Source organism: Pristiophorus japonicus, chromosome 2 (assembly GCF_044704955.1).
Source record: "Pristiophorus japonicus isolate sPriJap1 chromosome 2, sPriJap1.hap1, whole genome shotgun sequence".
NCBI lineage: Eukaryota > Metazoa > Chordata > Chondrichthyes > Pristiophoridae > Pristiophorus > Pristiophorus japonicus.
This window is the reverse complement of record NC_091978.1, coordinates 232191815-232216315: the sequence shown is the minus strand read 5'-3', so window position 1 is coordinate 232216315 and position 24501 is coordinate 232191815. Positions and strand designations below refer to the sequence as shown.

At 44.1% G+C, this 24501-nt stretch overlaps 1 protein-coding gene across 1 annotated transcript in view; it reads right to left on the bottom strand.

Annotated features, from left to right (window-relative positions):
* wdfy3 (WD repeat and FYVE domain containing 3) overlaps positions 1-24501 on the bottom strand; it is a 690816-nt gene that overhangs the window by 307108 nt on the left and 359207 nt on the right. The window contains exons 22-23 of the mRNA XM_070871062.1: positions 22511-22742; positions 6647-6807 (exon numbers count right to left, since the gene is read on the bottom strand). Coding sequence (XP_070727163.1) covers positions 6647-6807; positions 22511-22742 — 393 coding nt within the window. The remainder of the gene's footprint in view (positions 1-6646; positions 6808-22510; positions 22743-24501) is intronic.

Genomic DNA, 24501 nt, shown 5'->3' with positions numbered 1-24501 from the left:
TGGATCTTGAACAGCAGTTGAAGGAAGCTATTTTGTTGCATGCCTAAAAGTTCTGAAATATGAAGGGGAACCAGCTGCACACATTTTACTCAAGTGTAACCATAATTGAGATTGCTGTCATTGAAGAAAGGGGAGAAAGATCCAAGTTCTCATCACCCTTTCTTTGCACATTCTCAAAAGACTCTATTTTAGGCCTAAATTGGCATCCACCAGGAACTGATAGGAATATAAAATGTGGAAAATTACCCCTATATTTTCCAAGCAATACCTCGGAGGTTCCCAAGGAAGGCCATGGATATCACTCTTGGGGCACACACCACCAAATGCCACGAGTTAGCCCATTGTTCAAAATGGCGAGTAGACCACAATAGATCTCTAAGTGACTGACAGTACCATAATATCTGAAAAAAGAAGTGCTACAAGTGAAAGATAAAGAAAAGAAATTGCATTGGGCAAGTTGGTAAATCTATGTAGAGCCAGGTGCTGCTGCAGCAGGGACATGAGTCACTTTGGATGGAGCACTTATTAAATCAAGTATGTGACCTTTATATATAGAATTCCCTGGAAAGAGTGTTACAGTATCTCTACTCTCAAAAAGAAACTTCCACATAGACACTGAGTTACTTAATAATTAAAAAATAAATTATTTAACATTTGTAGGTACCTTTAAAGAAAGCACTGCATTTTCTTATCGGAACACAGGAATAGGAGTAGGCCATTTAACCCCTCGAGTCTGTTCTGCCATTCAATAAGATCATGGCTGACCTGTGTCTTAACTCCATCCACCCACCTTGGTACCATATCCCTTAATACCTTTGGCTAGAAAAAAATCTATTGATTTCAGATTTAAAACGATTAATTGAGCTAGCATCTACTGCTTTTTGTGGGTGAGTGTTCCACACTTCTACCACCCTTTGCATGAACAAGTGTTTCCGAACTTTTCTACCAAATGGCTAGCTCTGATTTTAAGGTTAGGTCCCCTTGTCCTCGACTCACCCACAGCGGAAAAGGTTTCTCTCTATCAATTCCATACAAAATCCTAAAAACCTCCATCAAATCACCCCTTAGCCCTCTATATTCTCAGGAATACAAGCCTAGTTTACGTAATTATCTCCTTATAATCTAACCCTTGGAATGCTGGTAACAATGTGCTGAATCTGCACTCCTCCTAAGGCCAATATATCGGGCCGCGCCTAGAACGGTGCAGCCCCGACCTGGACGCCCGTTTTTCGCGCCACAAAGTGCGCCTGAAAAAAACTTCCAGATTCTCCGGCTTCCTGCTGGTCCTCGGCACGGCGCAGCACGAGCAGTTGGGGGCGGAGCTAGATCCCTGCGCTGAAAACAGTGCCGGGACCTCTGCACATGCGCGCTACAGTGGGCGCGCAAGTGCAGTAGCTCCAGGCGCCCAAAACTGTGTGGGAGGGGCCTGAAGCACGCAGCCCCTAGCTCTGGCCGAATGGCCTCACTGGGGCTGCGTGCATAAGGCTCCTCCCACGCCCAGCTCCTGCTTCCTCCGGACCGGACCCGACTTGACTCCCGCTCTCATCCCCCCCCCTCCCTCAGACCCGACCTCCGCTTCCCCCGCTCCCGACCTTCCCCCCCCCCCTCCCCGACCGACCTCCGCTCCCGACCGATCTCCCGCGCCCCCCCCCTCCCTCCGTCCCGACCCGCGCTCCCGACCCCCCCGGACCCGACGCCACCTACCTGTCAATCCGGTAAGTCTAAGCTCGAAGTCTTGGCCCAGCCCGTTCAGCCTTCCTCTCCTTTCTCTCTCTCTCTCTCTCTTCCCTTCTCTTCCCTTCCCCCCTCCCTTCTCACCCCCCCTCTTCCCTCCCTCCCTTCTCTTCCCCCCTCCCCTCCCTGCCTTCTCACCTCCCCCTCCCTTTCACCCCCCCTCCCCGCCTTCTCACCCCCCCCCCCTTCCTTCTCAACCCCCCTCCCCTCCCTCACTTGTCACCCCCCTCCCCGCCCACTCCACCACCCCTCCCCGTCAGAAACACAGACACTGACAGACAGAGAATGAGAGACACAGACAGACAGAAAGATAGACAGACAGAAAGATAGACACACTGACAGAGACACACTGGGCAGGGGGGGGGGCGCATCCCAGCATGCTGTTGGAGGGCTCCCGGTGCTGCAGTCGGTAAGTAGAAAATGTTTTATTTATTGATTTAAAAAAAAATTCTTTCTTAATTTTTTTTGTTTGGTTTATTGGTTGATTTATTGATGTTTTTATCATTTATTATTGATGATGGCTCTTTATTTGTAAAACTGAAGTGTTTAATGTTTGTAAACTGCCCTTTAAACCCCCCTCCCCCATTCCCTACGCCTTATTTGTAACCTTCGCCTGATTTTCTAAAGTGTAGACAAGGTTTTTTCGAACGTACAAAAATCTTCACTTACTCCATTTTAAGTTAGTTTGGAGTAAGTTTTCACTGACGAAACTTTGAAAACAGGCGTAAGTGGCTGGACACGCCCCCTTTTGAAAAAAAAATTCTGTTCCAAAATGAACCTGTTCTAACTGACTAGAACTGGAGCAAACTAAATGCCGAGAATTTGAATTTCTAAGATACTCCGTTCTACACCAGTTGCTCCAAAAAATCAGGAGCAACTGAGGCCGAAACTTGGGCCCATCCTTTCTAAGATGCGGTGTCCAGAACTGTAGAGTACTCCAAATGTGGTCTAACCAGGGCTTTGAATAGCTGGACCCCGAAATCTCTTTGGACCTCCACTGTTCCTAAATTTTTCACCATTTAAATAATACTCAGCTCTATTCTTTTTTGGTCCAAAATGGATAACCACACGCTTACTTCCATTGAAATCCATCTGCCACAGTTTCGCCCACTCATTTAATCTATCAATGTCTTTCTAAATTTATGCTTCCGTCTACACTACTCGTCATCGGCAAACTTGAATATATGGCTCTCTATTATGTTATCTATGTCATTAATAGTGAATAGTTGAGGCACAAGCACAGATCCTTGTGGGACACCACTAGTCAAGTAAATACCCATTATCCCTACTCTCTATCTTTGATCGCCTAACCAATCTCCTAACCAGGTTAATAATTTGTCTTCAATTTCATAAGCTTTAATTTTAGCTAACAGTCTCTGATGTGGAACCTCTTCATGTCTATTATTTCCTGATTTATCTCTCTCACCTTTCTTAAATAATGGAGTTACATTTGCTAAATAGTTAGATTTGCATAATTTAGTATCACAGTTGCTCAATTTTCTTTTGTTAACAAAATTTAATTTGAGTAGCACACTGAATTCTGACACATTACAACAACAGTTACCTTTTTATTAAAGATTATGGGGAGAAATTGGCCAGTCTTGCACACGCTTTTTCAGCGATATTTAGGTGAGTAATAGGTACTCACCTAAAATTGGCCAAAGTTAATGGCAGTTTTGAAATATCGCCGAAAAGCGGATCGACAACATGCAACACCAAAAAAAATGCGACCGCTTAAAAGTGGCCATTTGGCACACCCGTACTCAGGGTGAAAAAAAAAATGCCAAGAAAAGCCTGCGTTGAAGCTCCAGAAACAGCGGTAGGTATGATGACCTACAAAAAAGGTAAGTTGAAGTTTTTATTTTTTCATTCTTTTTCAGCGATTCATTAGTTAAGTGTATAGTGAATGTTTTTGGATTTTTAATTTTTAAATTTTTGCAATTTGTGTGTGTTTTCTCCCCTCCCAGGGCCTGTATTTTTGGCGGTGATAGGCCTCGGGCTAAAGATGGCGAGGACCGTGGTTTCCACCATGAATCCTTGTACAACATCTATTTTTACTGTTGGGTGCATTTATTTGCCAATTTTACCCCCTTAAAGATGGCTATGTTTTTAGTGGTATTTTTGCCCAAAAATGACAGGAAAAAAAACGGTATTGCCAGAAACTGAATTTCTAGCCCAAAAAGTTTTCTTTTGTACTCTATGTAAACATCCACGATGTAGCTCTTAAAATGCTCCACGAGATTGGCATAGTTGGAGCCAGTAGCTGTGCCAAAGGGTGATATAATGTTCATGTCATGATTTTCTAACTTTGAGTTAGTGATATTAAAATAGGTCCGAGTTTGTTCAAACCCAAGTTCCGTCCATTTATCATCGAAAAGACCGCTAAGATCCTGATGGTACTTTGAGTGGGAGTTTGGTGAAAAAATTGAAAAAAAAACGCCCGGCGGAAAAAAATGGGCAGTACACGCCGATTCTGAGCGGCAGTGGGTGGCAAATGTGATCCTTGGCAAAGTAACGCCGAGGCTAGAGTCAGACCCAGGGAGAGGTGGGGAACCGAAAAAAAAAATCTTCAACAAACGAAAAACAAACCATTACAAATCCTTCAGCGGACCCGATCAAACAAAAAAAAATCGCTGCAAAAGAAATAAAGCAAACCATTTCATTAACCTTTTCTTGTAGGTCGATACCTACCGTTCAGGTAAGACTTGCCTCCACGCGGCAGTCTTATCTGCTGCTAGAGCGGAGCACCGCCCGGACCAATCCCAGGAGGAAGCGGGAGGACTTTTGTCGGCGTTGCATGACGGCGCATGCCAGCAGACGCTCCCCAGCGGTCTTCTCTCCCGCCGGCATGAGGGCCTCACCAAATTTGCTCGGAGGGGAGAGCGCAGAAAAAACAGGGAGATCGCCGAAAAAACTCGGCAGCAGCCGGCGATGGGTTCACCAAGTTCGGGCCCATTATCTATGCTATTGTGGTTGAGTGCAGGCAAGGTGCTACTGTACTTGCAGAGAGGAACAGAAAACTGGAGAGACTGGCTGTTGTCGCTCACATTTCTAGCAGGCAGTCACAAGTGATTTGCCTGAACACCTGCTACAAAGTATTATAGTACAGGGAAATTGAGGAGGAAATAAACAGAAATCAAAAATAAACTCAAAAGCGACAATCTGATTTATCCTGGGTTAAATAACACATCAAACAGTAAGCATTATGTTTCATACAAAGTACAAGGGCCCAAGTTTCGGGCCTCGCCGAGAACGGCACATGCTCCGACCTGGACGCCCGTTTTTCGCGCCATAAAGTGCGCCGAAAAAATACTTACCAATTCTCCAGCTCCCTGCAGGTCCTCTGGAGCTGGGCGTGGCGCAGCATGAGCTGTGGAGGGGCGGAGCCAGGTCCTTGCGCTGAAAACAGTGCCGGGACCTCTCCACATGCGCGCTACAGTAGGTGCGCATGTGCAGTTGCTCCAGGCGCCCAAACCTGTGTGGGAGGGGCCCGAAGCACGCAGCCCCTAGCCCTGGCCGAATGGCCTCACTGGGGCTGCGTGGATAAGGCTGCACCTCAGACGCCCAGCTCCTGCTCCCTCCCGACCCGACTCCCGCTCCCCTCCCCCGGACCGGACCTGACCCCCCCCCCCCCCCTAACCCCCGGACCCGACTCGCGCTCCCCCACCCCACCCCCCGGACCTGACCCGACCCCCCCCCCCCCCCCCACCCGCCCTGACCCCCGGCCACCTACCTGTAAATCCGGTGCTGGGGGCGGGCCCCACCCGAAGTCTTGGGCCCGGCCCGTTCAGCCTCCCTCTCCTCCCCTCCCCCCCTCCCTCCTCCCCCTGCTTCCCTCCCTTCTCCCCCTCTCCCTTCTCCCTTCACCCTCTCTCCCATCCCACCTCCACCCGCTGTCAGAAACACAGACATTGACAGAGAGTGAGAGACACACACACAGACAGACAGAGAGATAGAGACACTGACAGAGACACACTGGGAGGGCCCCGTCCCAGCACGCTGTTGGAGGGCTCCCGGTGCTGCAGTCAGTAAGTAGAAAATGTTTTATTTATTGATTTTTTGAATTTTTTATTAATTTTTTTGATTGATTTATTGATGTATTTATCATTTATTATTGATAATGGCTCTTTATTTGTAAAACCGAAGTGTTTAATGTTTGTAAACTTTCCTTTAAACACCCCCCATTCCCGACACCTGATTTGTAACCTACGCCTGATTTTCTAAGTGTAGACAAGATTTTTCTAAACGTACAAAAATCTACACTTACTCCATTCTAAGTTAGTTTGGAGTAAGTTTTCACTGCCTAAACTTTCAAAACAGGCGCAAGTGGCCAGACACACCTCCTTTTGAAAAAAAAAATCTGTTCCAAACTGAAACTGTTCTAACTGATTAGAACTGGAGCAAACTAAATGCCGAGAATTGCAATTTCTAAGATAATCCATTCTAAACCAGTTGCTCCAAAAAAAAACAGGAGCGACTCAGGCCGAAACTTGGCCCCCAAGTTACCAGGAAAACTGAATCAACTTGCTGTGGTACAACTTGGGTATAGTTTGATCTCTGAATTCAAAATCAGAACATGTAACACATACACATACATATTTACATTGAAGTCAAATTAGAAATCATTGACAAGTGAAAGTACAAAATAACGCAATCAGCATTTTCCACTGAAATTTTAATAATTTCAATATTTTAATAATCTACAACTTTTATGCCACACATTTTGCAGGGGGCAAGGCCCTATGACCATGTAAGGAGACATAACTTCACATCTTTAGGATTTCATTAGGAACACAAACTGTACTTACCATATTTTTTGTAAACCAAACACACAAATGGCTTGCATACAAAACAAATCACGTTTTTAGTTTGTGCATTTCTTCTGAATGAAAGCTTTACATTGATTGCTCACCTGTTTGGCTATGGTTTTGCTGTCTACTTTGTTGTAATTTTTCCTAATCCTGGCCACTGTAAGTGTAGAGACCGACAGTGCATACAGTGCAAATGATACTTTCTCCTCAGGAACAAGGCTGAGGGGAGATGGAATGACCATTTCAGGTTTTGAATCCTTGCCTTTATAAAAGGAAAAAATTAATAGATTAGAAATGTATAAATCAGAAAACTTTCAAATACACATTATCTTTATAGAAGGCAGCTATTCTTATCAATGGCAAGTACTTAACCATAAACTACTTTTCTAAAAAATATCGAAGCTATCACCTTGCAGCACATCTGCTCAGCATCACTGGTGTAAGTATGCTTACTAGCTAAAGTTTTACCTTGGTTGGCAGGTTTTTTTTTTTATAAAAGCACTCGGCAGATATTACAAATATTTCAAAACTAAAACACACATGCCTTACACAATTGATCTAAATACAACTTTCCCTTTGATTTTCTCCTGTGATCCTTCTTCACTTTGAAGCAGTGACTCATACTGCAATCAACATACAGCAGCAGTCTGCCAGCAACTGGTCCAAATGATCATTCTTCATTTACCCAAAAGGTGTTCTCATTCAACATTCATACACACACTTCCACTAGAATTAGCAACAAGCAATGGCAGGTTCGGCTAATTTTTCCCTTTCTCTAGCTTAGGGACCTGATGCCAACTGTAAAGCCTCCACCTTGACCGATTAATTAATTCAGCAAAAAGCAGGAATTGAAATGGGATGTTCCTGAACTATGGGTCAGTACTACACACCCTACATTTACTGAGCCATTCGCAAGTGCGATCCCAGTGCATTTTAAATTAGTTCTGCTACACTGTGAGCTACTTATCATTGCACATTATTTCAAGTGGGATAACAAACATGTTTTCTGATTTTTATAAGTTTCAAAATATTAATCTCAAATTATGAAATCATGGATTATTCCGATAAATGTGTCAATGAATACTCTAGTGTCAAAATATGTGAACTACAAATACAAAATTAACAAGAATATATAATTTGTATTCAGTTAACTAATATATTGGTCTTTCATACAAAAAGAAAAAATAAGATTAATTCAGTTATTTCTGTTATTCTTGTATGTAGACTTTCCCTCATAAAATGTTCTTTTAAATGAAAGATTTGGGGTGTTTTTTTGTAATGGTATCTCACTGATTTCCAAAAAACATGGAGATGCCATTGTACAACATTGAAGCTGTATAATCCAAAATTAGTATTTCACAAACATAGACTAACTCTACTGAAATAGAAGTGCAATACTGTGCAATTACATTTACAATATATAGATATCAATGAGGTCTTCACTAGAGTAAAGCTATCACTAACCTTAAAATGTCAATTTGTAGTCTGCTCTAAGTGAAAACTATTTAACAAAATATCCTTTTGTTAAATGACAAAAACAATGATTATATTTCTAAGCAAAATAAGTATAATATAAATGGCAATGCTCAGTTGAATACTGTAATGTGTGCTGCTTTGTTTTTTGGTATATATTGCACACAAATTCCAACATTAGAATCCTTGTGTATGTTTGTGTAATTGTATTCAAATCCAGTCATCATCATCATCATCATAGGCAGTCCCTCGGAATCGAGGAAGACTTGCTATCACTCTTAAAATGAGTTCTTAGGTGGCTGAACAGTCCAATATGAGAGCCACAGTCCCTGTCACAGGTGGGACAGATAGTCGTTGAGGGTAAGGGAGGGTTGGACAGGTTTGCCGCACACTCTTTCCGCTGCCTGTGCTTGATTTCTGCATGCTCTCGGCGATGAGACTCGAGGTGCTCAGCGTCCTCTCGGATGCAGTTCCTCCACTTAGGGTGGTCTTTGGACAGGGACTCCCAGGTGTCAGTGGGGATGTTGCACTTTTATCAGGGAGGCTTTGAGGGTGCCCTTGTAATGTTTCCTCTGTCCACCTTTGGCTCAACTGCCATGAAGGAGTTCCGAGTAGAGCGCTTGCTTTGGGAGTCTCGTGTCTGGCATGCGAACAATGTGACCTGACCAGCGGAGCTGATCAAGTGTGGTCGGTGCTTCAATGCTGGGGATGTTGGCCTGGTCGAGGACGCTAACATTGGTGCGTCTGTCCTCCCAGGGGATTTGCAGGATCTTGCAGAGACATCGTTGGTGGTATATCTCCAGAGACTTGGTGTCTACTATACATGGTCCATGTCAGGAGGGCGGGTATTACTACAGCCCTATAGACCATGAGCTTGGTGGCAGTTTTAAGGGCCTGTTCTTCAAACACTTTTCCTCAGGTGGCTGAAGGCTGCACTGGCGCTCTGGAGGCGATGTTGAATCTCGTCGTCAATGTCTGCACTTGTTGATAAGAGGCTCCCGAGGTGTGGGAAATGGTTCACATTGTCTAGGGCTGCGCTGTGGATCTTGATGACTGGGGGGCAATGCTGTGCGGTGAGGACAGGCTGGTGGAGGACCTTTGTCTTACGGATGTTTAGCGTAAGGCCCATGCTTTCATATGCCTCAGTAAATATGTCAACTATGTCCTGGAGTTCAGCCTCTGTATGTGCACAGACGCAGGTGTCGTCCGCGTACTGTAGCTTGATGACAGAGGTTGGGTGGTCTTGGACCTGGCCTGGAGTCAGCGAAGGTTGAACAGGTTCCCACTAGTTCTGTAGTTTAGTTCCACTCTAGCGGGGAGCTTGTTGGCTGTGAGGTGGAGCATCTCAGCGAGTGAGAATCCAGTATCAGTACTTTAGTTGACAGTGAAAATACTATTGATAGTGTGCTCATTTATATAATTGAAAATAAAATGTTTTGTTGATTAAAATTTGTGAAACACATTCAGCAGAAAAAAAATGAACACCGACATGGATGTCAATCATAGAAATTTACAGCATGGAAGGTGGCCATTTCGGCCCATCATGACCGCAGCGGCCGACAAAGAGCTATCCGGCCTAATCCAGCTCTTGGTCTGGAGCCTTGTAGGTTACGGCACTTCAAATGCACATCCAAGTACTTTTTAAAATGTGGTGAGGGTTACTGCCTCTACCACCCTTTCAGGCAGAGAGTTCCAGACCCCCACCACCATCTGGGTGAGAGAATTCCCCCTCAAAATCTCCTACCAATTACTTTAAATCTATGCCCCCTAGATCCCTCTGCTAAGGGAAATAGGTCCTTCCTATCCACTCTATCTCGGTCCCTCATAATTTTATACATTACAATATCTCCCTTCAGCCTCCTCTGTTCCAAAGAAAACAAACCCAGCCTATCCAATCTTTCCTCATAGCTAAAATTCTCCAGTCCAGGCAACATCCTCGTAAATCTCCTCTGTGCCCTCTCTAGTGCAATCACATCTTTCTTGCAATGTGGTGACAAGAACTGCACGCCGTACTCTAACTGTGGCCTAACTAGTGTTTTATACAGTTCAAGCATAATCTCCCTGCTCTTGTATTCTATTCCTTGGCTATTAAAGGCAAGTATTCCGTATGCCTTCTTAACCACCTTATCAACCTGTCCTGCTACCTTCAGGGATCTGTGGACATGCACTCCAAGGTCCCTTTGTTCCTCAACACTTCTCAGTGTCCTATCATTTAATGTGTATACCCTTGCCTTCTTAGCCCTACCCAAATGCATTACCTCACACTTCTCCGGATTGAATTCCATTTGCCACTGCTCTACCCACCTGACCAGTTCAATGGTATCTTCCTGCAGTTTACAGCTTTCTTCTTCATTATCAATCGCACAGTGCCAATTTTAGTATCATCTGCAAACTTCTTAATCAAGTTTGGTCTTCAAGTGAAGTGGGGTTATTGGACCAGGGCACAAGTGTAATTCAGTCCCCATTTTAAAGTCATACATTCTGTTGATTATTACATTTTGATGCTGTAGTATTATTTATAGTTTGATAGCAAAACCAGCAATTTGGGAAGCTGAGCAGTTAAGATGGTTGGAGCATCACAAGTCTCTGCAGTACAGACTAAAAAGCTGAGACATATAAAACTGTGACACGACAGCACTACCACATGCTGGAGGGCATAATTACAATTTGATACATTTTGATAAGTTTATACAGACCACCCAATTGTGGAAAGAGGTGGAGGAATAAATATATAAGGAAAGATGGGAGATTTTAACTACCCTCAAAAACTGGCAGAGGTTGCGAAAGGGGAACAGGGAATGGAGGTTTTACAGCGTTTGCAGTTCTCCTTTCTTACCCACTATGTAAAAAGCCCAAGAGAGGGAGCACTGCTCGATCTAGTAATGGGAAATAAACCATAACAGACAAGTGTGGAGGAACATCTAGGAAATAGCGATCATAAGGTTTAAGATAAAGATTGAGAAGAACATAAGTAAGACGAAAATCAAGTAATAGAATGGAAAAAACTGATTTTGAGGGGAGGAAAATGGAACTGGGGACAGTAAACTGGAAAACTTTACTGACAACGAAATACAAGAGCAATGGGAAACATTTAAAACGGTGATCAATAGAGTCCAATGGAAATATATCCCACTAAAAAGAACAAACTAGTCAGATGAATAAAGAACTACAGGCAGAAATGAAACTTATGAAACTAAAGAAAAAGTCATACACTAAGTACTTAGACAACAAAGGAGAGGATGACAAAAAGGAATGTGAAAAGCTGAGGAGAAAAAGTAAAAATAAACAATTGGGAAGGCAAGGGAAAAACTACAAAATTAAATTATAAAATACAAGTTGTTGTTAATATGGTAGAACTTGTGGGGAGACCAGAAATAGGGGCCATAATTATAAGATAGAGACTAATAAATTCAATAGGGAATTCAGGAGAAACCTCTTTACACAGAGAGTGGTTAGAATATGGATTTTGCTACCTTAAGGAGTACTTGAGGTGACTGGCATAAATGCATTTAAGGGGAAGCTAGATGAACATATGAGGAATAGAAGGGTATGTGATGGGGTTAGATGAAAAAGGGCGGGAGGAGGTTCGTGTGGAGCATAAACACCTGGTGGGCTGAATGGACTATTTCTGTGCTGTAAATACTATGTAATACAGGATAACAGCATCGAGCATATGGAGTTCCGGAATCCGTACTGTTCCGGAATCCGGATACCGGGACGATCCATCACGGGGTCGTCCTGAATCCGGAAAATGTTCTGAAATCCGGACCCCTGCCGGCCTCTCTCCTGTCGCCGCCGACCTCTTGCCCACCTCGGGCCGCTGTCGAACCCCCCCCACCCACCCACCGGCCTCTTGGCCGCCTGATCCTCCCCGCCCTACCTACCTTGGCCCAGGCGTTTCTGGACTCGGGATGTCCGAAGTCCGGAAATACGCAGAATTCAGAGCGGCTCAGTCCCGAGACTTCCGGATTCTTGACGCTGTACCTGTATTATGTAAGGTAAGATAGAGGCCCCGATATTGACAGGGGCAAGCTGGGTAGGTGAGAGTGGATAGAGTTTCAGCCGGGAAGTACGGGTTCCCCCCATGCGGTGTTTTAACTCCACAGCATGCTAATTTTTGCTTTTGTCAGGATCCCCATCCGGAAGTCAGCCTGATTGACAGGCTTGATTTCCAGTCAGGCAGGGAGCCTGCAGCTGCTACTGGGAGCGTGGAGGGTGGGTGGTCCATCCGAATCAAGGTAAGAGGCTAAGCTTAGAGACCCCGGGGTGGGGGGGAAGCACTCCTGCTTCTCCTGGGCCACCAGCAGTGCTGCAAAGACATTTAGCTTCTTCCCAAAGCTCTCCTCCCTTTTGCTGCTAGCTTTCCCAAGGCCTTGGAGAACCAGTCAGCCTCATTAAAATATTTAAATAGCCAATCCGCCTCCGAGGACGAAGTTGGCAGCCCGCCCTTGTCCCACCTTTGCTAAACTTAGAAGTGGGCAGCGTTGAGTCTTTGTGATTTTTAAAGTTTTAATATCTCTCCCAACCCTAACCCATCTGTTTTTGGGGTTAAAATTCATCCTGGACAGTTTCCATTATAAATGTGAATTTATAATGTAAAAAGTTGAGATAAGGTGTTACTGGAATTCACACAGATATTATGGCCTGTAATTTACAGTCAGCAGTGATGCAAAGTTCACCACTGGCACCGGAGTAAATTTCCCACAAAGTTCTTGCATTCTCTGTGGTGAGAAGTTCGGCTTTTTGGATGTGCAGTTGAAATCAACGCATTACAGTGGGAATCCCACAGTGCGAGCTGCTGTGACGTCAACAGACAGGGAACTAGGAAATATAATGCACTAATAATCACTTTAAAATTGGGACATACATATTGGGTTAAGGTAGAAGCTGAAATAACATGAGCAAACTTTTAAAAATTATTTTTTTGTATTAATTTAAACATCTAATAATTTTTAACTTAATGAAGAAATTTGACATTTCACCAATATAAAATTAGTTTTTCAGGGTTGTTCATCGATAGTTATTACCCAGATCGACATAAAAAACCCAGTTACACATCATTTGAATGGGCCTAACTTTTCATGGGGTTTCTAAAAGTGGTATTTGTTCGGAAAAGGGGAAATTGTCGTCAGATCAGTGATTTCACCGATTGTCGGCTCTGGGAGTGGGGATCCACAGCTCAGCCTGCGCAGGAGCAGTGAATGACAGACCGCAACTTCACGATTTCCGTGTTAGGCTGCGCATGCGCTAAATCCTGAAGTTGTGGTCAGCTTCAAAGGCGAAATGACGGTAAACGCTGCCAGTTCGCCATCATCAGGCCTGCAAGCACCAGGCCAATATTTTGAATATACCACATGTTATGCAGAATAGGGGTTGAGAACAGGTACAGAGAATGAAATGAATGAGATGCACTGACAGTCAAGAAGAAGTAAAATTCGACTTTCCAAATAACAGGTTTTAATAAATCTGTTTAACCAAGTTGAGTCCAATTATTAACGTAAACTTTATCTTTTAAATAGAAAAGAACCTTGTTTTATTGGTACTAACACACCCCAATTAGCCAACAGTGTCATATGTGACCCTCATCTAAGGTAAGGGGTAGCAACAGAAACAATGGCCCCAATAACTCAGCTTTTGTAAGGTATGGTACAGGTGCAGCGTCGCGAATCCGGAGTTCCGGAATCCGGGACGATCGGTGGCAGGGTCATTTGGAATCCGTAAAATGTTCCGGAATCCGGGCCCGACGACCTTGCCAACCTTGGGGCTCTGCCGCTGCTCGCCTCACCGCCGCTGCCCTTACCTCGGGGCCTCATCCGCGCCAACAGCTCCTCGGCGGGGCCGGCCCGCCCAACGACGACAACCTCCTCAGCAGGGCCCGCCCGACGACGACAACCTTCTGGGTAGGGCCCGCCCGACGACAACAGCTCCTCGGTAGGGCCGATCTGCCCTAACAGCTCCACAGCGGGGCCGGCCAGACGACGACCTCCTCGGCGGGGCCCGCCCGAATACCACTTCAGCAGGGCCTGCCCGACGACATTCTCCTTGGTGGGGCCGGTTAGCCTGAACAGCTCAATGGGAATCTTCCCACCACCCATCCCCACCCCGTGACGTTCTGAAATCCGGAAATACCCGCACCTTGGCTTGGGTGTTTCCGGATTTGTGACATCAGAACGCAAATCAAAAGTCCGGAACCCGGAACGGCCTCAGTCCTGAGGGTTCTGGATTTTAGGCGCTGCACCTGTACCAAACAAAACAGGGCCAGGCAACACTGAACAGGCAAATTGCATGGCAACCTCCTAGATGGTTCAATTTCAAGATGTTGGGCTTTGTACCACTTAACAACATCCAAGAGACTCAATTAAGCAAAGTAAGAGCATTTATGGTTTATAATGGAGACAGAACAAGAAAGGAATCAAAGCACGCATCAACATGCATGTCCAGTCAGAGCTTTTATACTAAGGAGTGAACATAGACTCTGAAGTAAAATATACAAAATGAAGAACTGTACATCTAAAAATTGGGAAGAGAAATTCAAAATCCAACAAAATAAGCAACAATTTGGGGGAGTATTGTGCCGCACACTGGTCCATGTTGGCCTGAATCATAGAAATTTACTGCATAGAATGAGGCCATTCAGTCCATTGTGTCTGTGCCGGCTGAAAAAGAGCAATACAGCCGAATCCCACTGTCCAGCTCTTGGTATAGCCTTGTAGGTTAAAGCATCTCAAATGTATATCCAAATACTTTTTAAATGTGATGATGGATTCTGCCTCTACCACCCTTTCAGGCGGTGCGTTCTAAACCTCCACCACCCACTGGGTGAAAAAGGTTCTGTTCAACTCCCCTGTAATCCTTCTACCAATTACTTCAAATCTATGCCCCTTGGTTATTGACCTCATTGCCATGGGAAATAGGTGCTTCCTATCCACTCTATCTAGGTGCCGCATAATTTGATACACCTCAATTAAGTCGCCCCCCAGCCTCCTCAGTTCCAAATAAAACAACTCCGGCCTATCCAATCTTTCCTCATAGCTAAAATTCTCCAGTCTAGGCAACATTCTCGTAAATCTCCTCTGTACCCTGTCTAGTGCAGTCACATCTTTTCTGCAATATGGTGATCAGAACTGTACGCAGTATTCAAGCTGTGGCCCAACTAATGTTTTATACAGTTCAAGCATAACCTCCCTGCTCTTATATTCTATGCCTCGGTTAATAAAGGCAACTATCCTGTGTGCTGCCTTAACCACCTTATCTACCTGTCCTGCTACCTTCAGGGATCTGTGGACATGGAAACATAGAAACATAGAAAATAGGTGCAGGAGTAGGCCTAGGCCATTCGGCCCTTCGAGCCTGCACCACCATTCAATATGATCATGGCTGATCATTCACCTCAGTGCCCCTTTCCTGCTTTCCCTCCATACCTCTTTATTCCTTTAGCCATAACTCCCTCTTGAATACATCCAATAAACTGGCATCAACGGCTCTCTGCGGCAGGGAATTCCACAGGTTAACAACTCAGTGAAGAAGTTTCTCCTCATCTCAGTCCTAAATGGCCTACCCCTTATCCCAACACTGTGTCCCCTGGCTCTGGATTTCCCCAACATGGGGAACATTCATCCCGCATCTAATCTGTCCCATCCCGTCCCGTCAGAATCTTATACATTTCTATGAGATCCCCTCTCATCCTTCTAAACTCCAGTGTATAAAGGCCCAGTTGACCCAGTCTCTCCCCATATGTCAATCCAGCCATCCCTGGAATCAGTCTGGTGAACCTTCGCTGCATTCCCTCAATAGCAAGAATGTCGTTCCTCAGATTAGGAGACCAAAACTGAATACAATATTCCAGGTGAGGCCTCACCAAGGCCCTGCACAATTGCAGTAAGACCTCCCTGCTCCTATACTCAAATCCCCTAGCTATGAAGGCCAACATGCCATTTGCCTTCTTCACCGCCTGGCGTACCTGCATGCCAACTTTCAATGACTGATGAACCATGACACCCAGGTGTCGTTGCACCTCCCCTTTTCCTAATCTGCCACCATTCAGATAATATTCTGCCTTCGTGTTTTTGCCACCAAAGTGGATAACCTCACATTTATCCACATTATACTGCACATGCCATGCATTTGCCCACTCACCTAACCTGTCCAAATCACCCTGTAGCCTCTTCGTATCCTCCTCACAGCTCACACCGCCACCCAGTTTAGTATCATCCGCAAACTTGGAGATATTACACTCAATTCCTTCATCCAAATCATTAATGTATATTGTAAAGAGCTGGGGTCCCAGCACCGAGCCCTTCGGCACTCCACTAGTCACTGCCTCCCATTCCGAAAAGGACCCGACTCTCTGCTTCCTGTCTGCCAACCAATTCTCTATCCATGCCAGTACATTACCCCCACTACCATGTGCTTTGATTTTGCACACAAATCTCTTGTGTGGGACCTTGTCAAAGGCCTTTTGAAAGTCCAAATACACCACATCCATTGGTTCTCCCTTGTCCACTCTACTAGTTACATCCTCAAAAAATTCCAGAAGATTTGTCAAGCATGATTTCCCTTTCATAAATCCATGCTGACTTGGACCGATCCTGTAACTGCTTTTCAAATGCACTGCTATTTCATCCTTAATAACTGATTCCAACATTTCCCCCACTACTGATGTCAGGCTAACCAGTCTATAATCACCCGTGTTTTCTCTCCCTCCTTTTTTAAAAAGTGGTGTTACATTAGCTACCCTCCAGTCCATAGGAACTGATCCAGAGCCGATAGACTGTTGGAAAATGATCATAAATGCATCCACTATTTCTAGAGCCACCTCCTTAAGTACTCTGAGATGCAGACAATCAGATCCAGGGGATTTATCGTCCTTCAATCCCATCAATTTCCCCAACGCAATTTCCCGCCTAATAAGGATATCCTTCAGTTCCTCCTTCTCACTAGAGCCTCGGTCCCCTAGTACATCCGGACTCAAAGATCCCTCTGTTCCTCTATACTTCTCAGTATCTTATCATTTACTGTGTATTCCTTTGACTTCTTAGCCCTCCCCAAATGCATTACTCACACTTCTGACTGAATTCCAATTGTCACTTTTCTACCCATCTGACCAGTCCATTGATAACTTCCTGCATTCCTCCTCACTATCAACCACAATGTTTGTATCATCTGCAAACTTCTTAATCATGCCCCCTACATTGAAGTCTAAATTATTGATATATACCACAAAGAGCAAGGGACCTAGTACTGAGCCCTGAGGAACCCCACCTGAAACAGTCTTCCAGTCGCAAAAACACCCACCGACCATTCCCTTTTGGTTCATGCCATTGAGCCAATTTTGGATCCAACTTGCCACTTTCCCTTGGATCCCATGGGCTTTTACTTTTCTGACCAACCTGCCATGTGGAACCTGGTCAAAAACCTTGCTAAAATCTATGTAGACTACATCAAATACGGTACCCTCATCAACCCTCCTTGTTACCTCCTTAAAAAATTCAATCAAATTAGTCAGACATGACCTTCCCTTAATAAATCCATGCTGACTGTCCTCGATTAATCCGTGAATTTCTAAATGACAATTAATACTGTCCTTCCATTTTATTCTACTAATTTGCCCACCACCGAGGTAAGGCTGACTGGCCTGCAATTTCTCGGTCTCTCTCTTTCCCCCTTTTTAAACAACGGTAAAACATTTGCAGTCCTCCAATCTGTAGCACCACACCTGTAGCCAGAGAGGATTGGAAAATGCAGTCAGAGTCTCAGCTAATTCCTCCCTTGCTTCGCTTAACAGCCTGGGATACATTTCATCTGAGCCTGGTGATTTATCTACTTTCAGAGATGCCAAACCCCTTAATAATGACTCTTTCATTGGGCATAAATTGCAGCCTCTCCGGATGCGTATGCGCCCGAAGAGGCCTCGCAAGTGCGAGTACTCAACGCATGATACGCATGCCCCAAGAACCGGCATTTGCAAACTGCCAAAATTTATTTTGACAGATCGCTCGCATCCCCGGGAGAAGGGCATTCGTGCACAGAGATTTGGCCTATTTACCCAACTTCTGCCCAGCGAATGTCCTTCAAACACTTACGCCTGGCCAGCGTTAGACTTTTAAAAGATAGAAAAAAAATTTTTTTTATCTTAAAAACCCTGTACATTAAGTTAAGTTTATTTTTACCCCTATTAAAACATATTTAAAAATTCAAAAAAATTAATAGTCTGGAACATTTAATTAAATTCAATTTCAAATAATTTTAAATGTCAGAGATGTTTTAAATTAAAAAAAAATTATTGTGTTGTGCTTCTGTGGGTATTCTCATTGATAGTAATGGGAGCTCGTACAAATGGAACTCACCATTATCGAGGAGAATATTCCATGTTCATTGCTGCTCCAGGCCCACGTGATCCCAGGTTGCGCTTACGTTCCTGGGATGCATAGGCCCAGAGGCTAGACTGCGAATGGAGGCCTCGGACCGCAAGTCTACGTGCCTCCAGGTACTTTAGTAAAAAACATTTTGGTCAGAGGCCTGCAGGAAGCCTCCGGCCGCAACTTCTGGGCCATTATGTTTATCTCATCCAATATTTCACACTTCTCCTCCTCAACTGCAATGTCTGCATCGTCCCTCTCTTTTGTAAAGACATACACAAAGTATTCATTAAAAACCATATCCACGTCTTCCCATTCCAAACACAGGTTACCTTTTTGGTCTTCAATAAGCTCTTACTCTTTCCTTAGTTATTCTCTTGCTCTATATGTATTTATAAAACAGCTTTGAGTTTTTCTTGATGTTACTTGCCAATATTTTATCATGCCCTCTCTTTGCTTTCCTAATTTCCTTTTTAATTTCACCCCTGCACTTCCTACATTCCTCAATGCTTTCTGCAGTATTTGGCTCTCGGTATCTTGTAGAAGCTTCCCTTTTTTGCCTCATCTTACCCTGTAAACCCCTTGACATCCAGGGAGCTCTAGATTTGAGTCCCACCTTTCTCTTCGTGGGAATATATTTGCTCTGAACCCTCCCCATCTCCTCCTGGAATGCCTTCCACTGCTCTGACACTGTAGAGCTTTCCAGTCTACTTTTGCTCAATCACCTGAGTTTAGCAAAAATCGGCCTTTTCCCAATTAAGAATTTTGACTCCTGATAGATTTTGACCGAGCAATGAAGGAACGGTGATATACTTCCAAGTCAGGATGGTTTGTGACTTGAAGGGCAACATGGAGGTGGTGGTGTTCACATGTGCCTGCTGCCCTTGTCCTTCTAGGTGGTAGAGGTCACGGGTTTGGGAGGTGCTGCCGAAGAAGCCTTGGCAAGTTGCTGCAGTGCATCTTGTAGATGGTACACCCTGCAGCCACGGTACGCTGGTGGTGGAGGGTAAATGTTTAAGGTGGCGGATGGGGTGCCAATCAAGTGGGCTGCTTTGTCCTGGATGGTGTCGAGCTTCTTGAGTGTTGATGGAGCTGCACTCATTCCATCATACTCCTGACTTATGCCTTGTAGATGGTGGAAAGGCTTTGGGGAGTCAGGAGATGAGACACTTGCTGCAGAATACCCAGCCTCTGACCTGCTCTTGCTGCCACAGTATTTATGTGGCTGGTCCAGTTAAGTTTCTGGTCAATGGTTACCCCCATTGAATGCCAAGGGACGGTGGCCAGACTCTCACTTGTTAGAGATAGTCATTGCCTGGCACGTGTGTGACGCAAATGTTACTTGCCACTTATCAGCCCAAGCCTGAATGTCATCCAGGTCTTGCTGCATACAAGGATGGACTGCTTCGTTATCTGAGGAGTTGTAAATGGCACTGAACACTGTGCAGTCATCAGCGAACATCCCCACTTCTGACCTTATGAAAGAGGGAAGATCATGAATGAAACAGCTGAAGATGGTTGGGTCTAGGACACTGCCCTGAGGAACTCCTGGGATGTGCTAGGGCTGTGATGATTGACCTCCAACCACCACAACCATCTTCCTTTGTACTAGGTATGACTCCAGCCAATGGAGAGTTTTCCCCCAATTCCCATTGACCAGTTTTACTCGGGCTCCTTGATGCCACACTCGGTCAAATGCTGCCTTGATGTCAAGGGCAGTTACTCTCACCTTGCCTCTGGAATTCAGCTCTTTTGTCTATGTCTGGACCAAGACTGTAATGAGGTCTGGAGCGGAGTGCTCCTGGCAGAACTTAAACTGGGCATCGGTGAGCAGGTTATTGATGAGTAAATGCCGCCTGATAGCACTGTCGCCGACACCTTCCATCACTTTGCTAATGATTGAGAGTAGACTGATGGGGCAGTGATTGCACTTGTCCTGCTTTTTGTGGACAGGATATATAGCTGGACAGTTTTCCACATTGTCGGATAGATGCCCATGTTGTACTGTACTGGAACAGCTTGGCTAGAGACGTGGCTAGTTCGGGAGCACAAGTCTTCAGCACGACAGCCGAGATATTGTCGGGGTCCATAGCCTTTGCTGTATCCAGTGTGCTCAGCCGTTTCTTGATATCATGTGGAGTAAATCAAATTGGCTGAAGACTGGCTTCTGTGACGGTGGTGACCGCAGGAGGAGGCCGAAATGGATCATCGACTCAGCCCTTCTGGCTGAAGATGGTTGCAAACGCTTCAGCCTTGTCTTTTGCACTCACGTGCTGGGCTCCGCCATCATTGAGGAAGGAAATATTCATGGTGCCTCCTCCTCCTGTTAGTTGTTTAATGGCCCACCACCATTCACAACTGGATGTGGCAGGACTGCAGAGTTTGGATCTGATTCGCTGATTGTGGGATCGCTTGCCCGTCGATAGCATGCTGCTTCCACTGTTTAGCATGCATGTAGTCCTGGGCAGCTTCCCCAGGTTGGTACCTCATTTTTAGCTATGCCTAGGTGCTGCTCCTGGCATGCTCTTCTACACTCCTTATTGAACCAGGGTTGGTCCCCTGGTTTGATGATAATGGTAGAGTGAGGCATATGCCAGGTCATGAGGTTACAGATTGTGGTGGAATACAATTCTGCTGCTGCTGATAGCCCACAGTGCCTCACAGATGCTCAGTTTTGAGCTGCTAGATCTGTTCATAATGTGTCCCATTTGGCACGGTGGTAGTGCCACACAACATTATGGAGGGTTTCCTCAGTGTGAAGATGGGACTTCGTCTCCACAATGAGTGTGGTGGTCACTGTTACCAATACAGTCATGGACAGATGCATCTGCGATAGATAGATTTGGTGAGGACGAGATCAAGTAGGTTTTTCCCCTCGTGTTGGTTCTCTCATCACCTGCTACAGACAGCTATGTCCTTCAGGACTTGGCCAGCTCAGTCAGTAGCTAATGAGCCACTCTTGATATTTCCATCTAACTATTGAATCCCCTATCACGATTGCTTTCCTGGCCTTCCTCCTCCTCCACCCCCCCCCACCCCCACCGCGCCCCCTTCCGTACAACTGAGCCACCTATAGTATGTGGACTTGGCTCTGGCTGTACCGTGGTACTGGATGTAGTGTGGCCTAATTAGCAGTCAGGGACTGCAGGAGGCTGCTCCCAAACATTGAAAAGACATGTAGCACTGATTTCTTTGCATCAATAATAATTTTTGTCTTCCGGTTTGACTCCATGGAGGAGCAGCTACTCCTGTCCTCACCCTGATCAGTAAAACTACCTGTTGGGGCTCATCGCTTCCATTAAAATGAGACCCGACCATGAAAATGATTTGGACCTTTCACTACAGCAATAAGGTGGGCCGTACAATTGCTGTGTCCATCGCCTGCCTAATATGCACAATATGTAAATTGTGCTTTATGGACTTCCTTTGTTGGGGCATGATATCCCAACCAAGTGACTACTATACATGTGCTGTACTATTTGATTCTATGATTCTATGTGAGCTTTGACAATGTTAGTAAGCTATTTGAACATCAGGGAGAATCGTCTTCATTTTGATATCGTGTATTTGCAGTAAAGATCACTAGTTAGTGATGAATGGGAACCCTTTCCTTTGTTTTTAAGGGAGATGGAGAAAAAGCAGGGAATTGGAATTAGAAAAAGAGAGCTGCCAGGGTGTTAATAAAATGGCAGAGGAAGCTTAATAGACTAAATGGACGATTCCTGTTGTTATATTGCTAACCCTGTCATTTTCCCTAATCGAGGGATACTGAGGCCAACTTAGCTTAAACCACGGACCAAACCTTGTACTTTCCGATTTTGTATGCTTCAGCTACTGACTGAACTTACTGAACCAAAGGAAGAGTTCTATTCCACCATTCTTCATAATCTGTAACTGAAAAAGTAACACCAAGGACAAGTGTTGGAACATCGTGCTTAAGTCAATGTGACAAAAACAAAAAAAGAATGAGAAGGATTTTTCAACAGATACACAAAAAGCTGGGGTAAATCTGTTGTATGTCGTAACACTGACACGGATATTTTATCTCTAATTAACAAGCTCTTTCATACCTGCCAGAAAACCTATTCAGCTCAATTTTGTACTTTATAATTTGCCATCAAAAATATTACTTACATGGAACACACACGGCTTGGAAGCTACCAATATAGTTTGGTCCTAATTCATAAACGATACTGATGCTAGAGGGAGGTAAAACTTCCTCCAAGAAGTGAGTAGGTCCCAGACGCCATACCAATGTTGAGATCTGGCGCTGAGCTGGAGGCGTGCCAATGTAGCCATACACTGTACTAACAACTGGCAGATTTGCTGATCCTGATCCACCAGGAGAACTGTGGATATAGTGAAGCTGCAAAGACAAATAAAACAAAAACATGTTGGTCAGTGTTTCTAAGTGTCTGCTCTACAAAAAATATGGTTAAATCATAGAACACTTTTAAATGAATATTTGCATTTTCCTATTGTCACAGCGAAGACTGTTGGTGCAAATTGAAAGACAGAATTGTAGATTGTGCATTGCGTGCTCACAATGCTTGTATTTTAATTACAATAGCTTCAGTGCATGTGATCTTTATAACACTATTTTGAACCATTACTGGAACTTTGGAAGGCAACTTATTGAAAGTGCTACTGCTCAATGAATAGAGTATAATTTAAAACATTCATTACATGAAACATGGAGATTACCAGAAGACAGGGATAATTCTATACTAAATTCTAGTAAGTAAATTATTCATTTACATTTCGTCAACAATCAAAACGATGGCATTAGGAAAGCAGTTTAGTCATTGCACTTGCTTTAGGGTAGGTGTCTAGGATTAATCCATTAATGCTATACTCTGCCACAAGTTGTTTTGTTTTGGAATTTTTTGAGGGAAGGGAGAAAACACAGCTTGGTAACACTTCTAAAAGACTATTTGCATCCTTTCCATATGGAAGTTGATACCAGGTCCAATTAATCCCAGTTACATCAGCAGAGTCTGGTCCAAACATGCTGACATCAGTACTGGGTACTGTGCTCCCTTGTAGTTCCCTTGGCAGCTGGGACAACAGTCTATGAAGGTTGTCATTGTTTGAAAACAACATGAGAATTTGCTACTGTAAAATGACATGAAATATTGAAAAATACTGATCAACTGAGAGTTATATGCTGAAAATCTATAATGGGATTGATTCTCTTAGCAGTAAGAAACTGAAATGAAATGAAATTTATGAAAAAATATATTTGATTATGTGTACTTGATACTCATATTTCTTTATAAAAATGAAAATAAATAAATAATTGCTGTGATATTGGCTGAGTTTGAGTACTGCACTGTGATGTGTCACACTACTGTAGTTGAACTCTAGGTTAAAGGGGAAGACAGCTCTACTGGTATGCAGCATCATGGAACTCTCTGGTTCTTTGAATTAACAGCTTTTTTGAATTAACAATCTTTCTTGGAGGATCCAAAATGAGTGATTTGAACAAGTTATATCAACTGCAAAGATAAATAGAATAGATGCTCGAAAAATGTCTTCATTTTACTAAATACAGTAAGCCGAAGTGCACATTCTATTTTTGCTCTTGGAAATGTGGAGGAAGTTGGAGCAATTCTGAATGGATTTTTTTGTTACCCATTTTTTTTTTAAAAGCCTGTGTCACAAGCTTTCATCTCTGTATCGTGTGGTAAGATCACTTAATCGCTCTGCACAGTAAATGAAGCAACTGAAATTAAAATATGATCTTGCTTTTTAATAAGTAAATTTACAAACTATGAACATCACTGGAACAATATGGCATTTAAATTGGTATTTTTTTTTTTTAGTCAGTTTATTTAATGAGTACTGTTTATTTAATTAAAAAATTATAGGGAAATGCAATTGAGACACTCATTGTGCAGACAAATGAAGACTTGAAGTGAATTGAATGCACTGTATACAATTAAAGTACAGGTACAACGTCTGAAATCCGGAATCATCGGGAGCGAACCTGTGCTGGTTTTTATGTTTTTCCGGATTTCAGACAAGAAAATCAATAATCTGAAATCTGGAATCTGGAATCATCGACTGAATCCGTGCTGGGTTTTGAGCGGCGAGGTCCGAAATCTGGCAAAACCCAAAATCCG